The sequence below is a fragment of the Dipodomys ordii genome, unplaced genomic scaffold (genome assembly GCF_000151885.1).
Source record: "Dipodomys ordii isolate 6190 unplaced genomic scaffold, Dord_2.0 Scaffold8, whole genome shotgun sequence".
Classification (NCBI taxonomy): Eukaryota; Metazoa; Chordata; class Mammalia; order Rodentia; family Heteromyidae; genus Dipodomys; species Dipodomys ordii.
The window spans coordinates 31,881,931-31,888,602 of record NW_012267224.1 but is presented as its reverse complement, the minus strand read 5'-3'; the positions used below and the strand labels follow the sequence as shown (position 1 = coordinate 31,888,602).

Genomic DNA, 6,672 nt, shown 5'->3' with positions numbered 1-6,672 from the left:
AAGAAAGAAAGAAAGAAAGAAAGAAAGAAAGAAAGAAAGAAAGAAAGAAAGAAAGAAAGAAAGAAAGAAAGGAAGGAAGGAAGGAAGGAAGGAAGAAAGAAAGAAAAGAAGGAAGGAAGGAAGAAAGGGGAAAAGAAATAGTACATAATATTGGAATGCAATATGATTTAATAACTGCTTTTATTAAGTGGTAGTCTTCTTTGTATTTATATAGTCATAAAGAAAATTAGAATTACCCTGAAACCAAAATTGACATAATTTTAATTTTTATAATAGAGCACTCTATTCAAATTAACAAGGTCTTGCAGATTATAGTCACTTTGTTTATCCTTCTAGCAAGGAACCTAATTATTCTTGAGTAACCAGAATAATCATTTGTCTAAATTTCCTTTTTCTTTCAAACACCTCATACTTACTAATTGAATGCTACTTGTATTTCAGAAAAGGAAATGTTGGAAATTAAAAGATTTCTAGATATTTCTGTTATTTTCACTTATTTAGTATTTTTTATTTTATTTATTTTAAATCTTTTGCTAGTCCTGGAACTTGAACTCAGAGCCTGGTCTCTGTTCTTGAGCCTCCTTGTGCTCAAGGCTAGCATTCTACCACTTGAGCCACAGCTTAGCTTCTAGCTTTTTCTGAGTAGTTCATTGGAGATAGAGTCATACAGACTTTTCTGCTCTGGCTGGTTTCAAACCATGATCCTCAGATCTCAGCCTCCGGAGTATCAAGGATTACAGGCACTGGGTTCCTGTACTATCTTCAAACTAAAAATATTTCTACATAGGTTTGAGGATCACTAGCAAAAAAAGGGAAATATATATATGAATATTTATATGTAATTAAATGTTTAAAGACCTGGTTTTAATAGCTAAAAGAGTAATGGATTTTATTATTGTGAAGCAGAAAAGAAACTTAAAAAGTGTGTAATCATTTGTAAATATTAATTTTCCTGTATTTTCACTAAAATGATCACTATTAGCACTATTAAGTGGACAAATGTGAATAGTGAGAAAGTCTTAAATGCTATAAGATTCATTTAATCAAACACACATTTTTAGGAGCTCTCCAATTTTGTACTTCTACCCTCAATTCCTTAAGAAAATCTGCCATGAAAGAAGATTGGTAAGTAATATGTGCTTTGCATTTCTGAAAAGAAGAGACAAAGAATGGGAAGAGAAAGGGAGATTGTGAGGAAAGACAGACACTTTTGGAGTGTAATGTGCGTGAAATTGTATGCCTTGGAAGAAACACCATTTGTCAGCGGGATAAAAAGCAAAGATTCTTTGCTCAAAATACTCTAAGTAGGTGGGTAGTTGTTCCACTGTTTTCTGCCTAACACAAATCCCTTCAACCTGGCTGAAGGAAGGTGGCTCTACTTGTAGAAACTACAATTTTGATCTCAAATCAGGTCAGTAGGGCTGGGAATGGGGGGAAAAAGACAGAACAAAGATGTGGTGTTGGTAAATGGCAAGGTTTAACCTTTTGAATATTTGGGTCATCTCCTAGGAAGAAAATATTCACCAAGGAGGAAAATCAAACCTCAAAAGAGAACCCAGAGTCTATAAACGCCACAATGGAACTAAGATGTGACAGGAACGGAGAGATGTATTGATTCCCTTGTCCCAAATTTCATTAGAAACACGATATCTATGAACACAGACAAGAAAATATAGATAAGAGAAAGAAAACTTAGAAGAGGTTAAATATAGCTTTACTGATTCTGAAAAAGAAAAGTAAAAAGAATATAAGACAGTACAAAGAAGACAGTTTTACTAAATCATTTACAATCTAACTTTTCTTATTTTCTTTTTCTATAAAATATTTCCTTGTCTAGAAAGTTGTATCATATTGTCAAGGTAACTTATTTCTCAAGTTGTCATTCAGTTAAGTATCTATTTAATGATGCCTAAAATCCTGTGCAAAATTATTATACTTTAGGCTAGAAGTATATTTTTCAGTAGTAGCATGTGCAAGAAATTGAGGCCGTGGGGGGGTAGGAGGGAGAGGGGGAGGGGGGAGGGGGAAGGGCAATAGGGCAATTCCCACTACTTTCAAACTCTCCTTGGAAATTTTGCTTCTCTTATGGAAGGCAAAAACCTTTGTTGAATTTTTCTGTGTATTATCTCTAATGCAATTCTTTATTATTTATCTGATCAATAATTTTTTGTTTACATATTTTTCCCACCAAAATAAATGTTAAATCTCAAATCTGAAGTATGCCTTATTCTAATGCAATGTAGGTTGTCAACATACATTATCAAGAACCATGAAGTTTATGATTGAGTACAGAATTTTATCTAACATGGATAATGAAAACAGCATATTAACTTACTACTTAGCTAAGATACTCATTCTAAGTTATATGTAGTATGTTGTATGACATAGACAATGTTAGGCTCTAAAACTTTTTGAAGTGTCTGGAAAAACAAAAGTTTGCATGGATTCAGCAGCTCTAAGAAAAGGAGCATAAACTTCATCAAAAATAACTGAAGCTGGGTATGGTGGCTAATGCTCATTAATCCCTGCTATGTGGAAGGACTGTGATTCAAGGCTAGCCCAGGCAAATTAATAAGATGGCCTCTTTAATCAACAAGCCCAGGTGTGGTGGTATGCAGTGTGATCTCACATGCAACATATAGGGAGGGTTAAGGGCTGAGGCCAGCTTAGCCAAAGACACAAAGCTATGCCTGAAAAGATAAATGAAGCAAAAGATCATAATAGCATATAACTGAAGTGCTAGAGTGTCTGCCTCGTAAGAGAGAAGCCCTGAGTTCAAACATCAGTATTGCCATAAATAAATGAATAAATAAATAAATAATAAATGTAGCTAAGGGACCAAGGAAAAAGATCTTAGTCTTTGAGGCAGACACTTTTACAACGTGGTGTTGACATAGTGATGAAAATTATAAAGGATTGAACAATATATTGGACAACTGATTGGACCATATTATATGCTGAAGAAAAAGATGGAAGCAACTCATGAGAATATGAGGCAGAAAACTGAATCTATGATGAGAAACAATGTACTTTAAAGAGCAGGAATTATACACAGAGTACAACCCTGTTCTGCTATCTCTACCTAGCTTATATTCTTCATGGAGCTTATAGATATACTACCAATCACATTTTACTTCAATACATGCATCAAGCAGCAAATGGCATGTAATTTCAAAAAACTGATAGGGATTTGAAGCAGGTGTGTGAATCCTTTTCTCAGGGCCTGGGTGCTGTCTCTGAGCTTTTTGACTCAAATCTAGTGCTCTTACAATTGACCCACAGCTCCACTTCTGCCTTTTCCCCCACTTTAGTGGTTAATTGGAGATGAGAGTCTCATGAACTGGTCTGTCATGGCTGGCTTTGAACCAGAATCCTCATTTTTGACTCCTGAATAGCTAGGATTACAGGCATAAGGATTTTCAGTATTGGAAAACTCATGCATTGTACATTTAGAAAAGGAAAATTAGCTAACGTTGATCCAAATCAGGTTTATAACTATACCAGAGAAAGTATACAGGGTGAGACCTAGAAAGCTTTAATAGTTAAGTTTGGCTGAAGAATTCAGGTTTTCTGCTAAGAAATTAGACTATATTCTACCCTCATACTACCTAATAATTCATTGTCTTTCTACTAAACCAATCCATATTTCCAGTGAGTCATAGTAGGATTTTTTTTTGGTTTGGCTTTTACTTTTTTGTAGCATTATTTTCTTTTAAAATATGTTAAATTTCTAGGCAAAATTTTGCTTTACAGTTTTAACTGAAATATATTAAGAAAATATAAATAAATATTAGCATGCCATATGTTAATGAAGGTCATGTATAGAGTAGTAGTGAGTACAACTGAGTTTATAATTCTTATTTAGTAAAACAATCAAATTGAATATTTTAATACAATAAGAAAGATATTTCTAAGGTTGTCAGTAAGGTTTCAGGGTTACGAGAAACCTACAAATATAAGATTGTAAGAAATCCACTTGCTGTCTCTGAAATTTTATGAGAAGTGAAGTCTGTGGTAAAACGATATTTTTAATGGAAAAGTGTAAGAGGTAGTAAATTAAGCTGATGATATTTTAGAATGAATTTTGCAGAAGATTTTGGAGTAGTGATCTTCAAAGAAACTCTGATGAAATACAGAAAATTGAAGAGAAAGCTGTGAAATTTTTTAGTGCTCAAAAATTATGGTAAAATCTGTAACTTGCCATTTTACTTCTACTATCATGTTTCAAAATATGAGAATGAAAATGCGACTGTAAAGTTTCTAAAAGTGTCTTTACAAGTGCAGTACATCCTATTATACTGTCATTCTTGAACAAGGTACAATATATTTCACCAAGATATTGTTATGCAAATCAAATAGAATTATCTCATTTCAACATGGCCTATGCCTTTCATTTTTTGACATAGTACTAGTGAATGATAAATTGTCATTAAGATCTTTATATTTTGCATAGAACAGATAGCAATATCTCTGCTCTCTGTAGATATAATTGAGATGGGCCTGTAGAGATAACAACGTAATAAAAAAATTAATGGAGATTTAAAAACAAGAAAACCCTACAAATGTATGCATTTTTATAACAAGCATCAGCATGTGAAATGTCACTACATAAACTTTTGCTTATCAATCACATTTTAAGGCAAACAATATTTCCTCTTGATTTCTTAATATAAATGTCTTTCTTTACTGTGAAATCAACTCATTTCTTTTTGCCTAAATTACTATTTTTTTGAAGTATGCACACATCAGCTATGAGTAATGTGCTGCCTCTTAATATATGCTTAACTGAGGGAAGATTCAGAATAGTCTGTGGTACAGTAGACCTGCTGATCCCAAGATACTCTGCTCCTTCTGAAACATCAAAGGAAGTTGGAACCTGGGATTTGTTTATGATCCCAGGTGTTTTTTGTCTCTGAGATAATGAGCTGCACATCTAATGCAAGTCTACAGGATTTCCTGAGTGATTTTACACTAAGAAATCCCATGATAATTCACAAGTCTTTTTCAGATGGTGAGCCTTTCTTTAGGTAGGAAAGTCAGAAAATGTTCCATAGTAAGTTGTTTGATTCTTCATTATGCTTGTGCTAAATATACCTGTACCATATCTGATACAAAAGTTGCAAAGGCAAACATCTACAGCTTTAAAAATTTATTTAGCTCATGTAATCTTTGTGTTTTCTTACCAGTCTGTTTCCTCCGGATGAACATATTTCTGATTCTCAAAAGGTAGAGAACACAAGAAACTTAGATATACTTTACAATTTGTCAATTTCTGTTTGTTAACAGATTATTTATTTTCACTATCTATGCAAAACTGTCCTACTATCTCCTCAGCCTTTTTCAAAACATCTATATTCTTAAATGAATGGTGTGAAATTACATACTGTTGTATAAAATTATCCCAGAAAACTTAAGTGCTATCAGGACCTATAGGCAACATGTAATTCTTCCAACAGTGAGGAAGGAGGTAAGAATCATCAAAGCTTTCCAAAATAAAATCCATCTCTGTCTTTTCATTGTTTTGTTATTATATGTATTCACAGAATATATTTACTCAGTGCATGAATAGCTTTGTTATATACCTTTCCTCTTAATGGCAAAAAGTAGAGGAGTATACATACTGTAAGGGACGCATTCGTACTGCACTTCAAGGTACTTATACGTTCCTGGGCAAGGGTCTGGGAAAACATCAGGGCCTGCCACCACGGCACACTGGGTTCTGTTATTGCATCTGAAACCAAGAGAAAGAAAAGTTGAGAATAAGTTTATGCAAAGTTAAATCATGATAAAACTGATGGTAAATCATTATTAACATCTACACTAACCTTATTTTGGTTGTAAATTACACAGATTTTAAACACGGTTTTGTTTAACCAAAGGTTTTTTTTAATAAGTTTTTTATTGTAAAAATACTGTACAGAGGGGTTACAGTTGTATGAGCTAGGTAATGAGTAACATTTCTTATCATGCATTGTTAACTCCTCCCTTGTTTTCCCCCTACCATCCCTTCCCTCCCCCCTCCACAGCTACACTTCCCCTCTCCTGACCTCCCCCCCTTTCCGCCTAAACTGTAAAGTTTGTTTTTCAAAATAGTGTCTTGTACCTCTAATTCTACAATGGGTGAATCTGTATCCCTATTTAAGCACTTTGTTTTTCTCTTTCCCTTCCCCAAGTTGGAGAAGTGTATATACAAGATGTCAGGCACCAACATCAAATACAGTGAAAACAGAGGTTATACTGTGGGGGAGGAGCATACAAAAAAAACAACAAAAAATTAAATGGTACATTATAAATACATTAGGAAAATAGCAAGAAAGAAAAACCAACTTGTGTCCCTAAATTTTCTCAATAGAGACCCAGAAACACAAAAAAATCAAAGAAATGTTGGACAAATGGGATTGCATGAAGCTGCAGAGCTTCTGTATGACCAAGGACATAGATAACAAGACCAGTAGAAAGCCTACAGATTTGGGTAAATGCCCAAAAGTGGGATTGCTGGGTCATAGGGGAGCTCTATGTGAAGTCTTTTGAGGAACCTCCATACTGCTTTCCAAAATGGTTGAACAAGTTTACATTCCCACCAACGATGAAGTAAGGTTCCTTTTTGTCCACATCCCCTCCAGCATCTGTTCTTGTTAGAGTTCTTGATTTTTGCCGTTCTAACTGGAGTGA

The 6,672-nt window shown here is 34.1% G+C and overlaps 1 protein-coding gene across 1 annotated transcript in view; it reads right to left on the bottom strand.

Moving 5' to 3' along the window:
• Positions 1-6,672, bottom strand: part of Adgrl3 (adhesion G protein-coupled receptor L3) — a 444,648-nt gene that overhangs the window by 307,410 nt on the left and 130,566 nt on the right. The window contains exon 4 of the mRNA XM_013009168.1: positions 5,622-5,731. Coding sequence (XP_012864622.1) covers positions 5,622-5,731 — 110 coding nt within the window. The remainder of the gene's footprint in view (positions 1-5,621; positions 5,732-6,672) is intronic.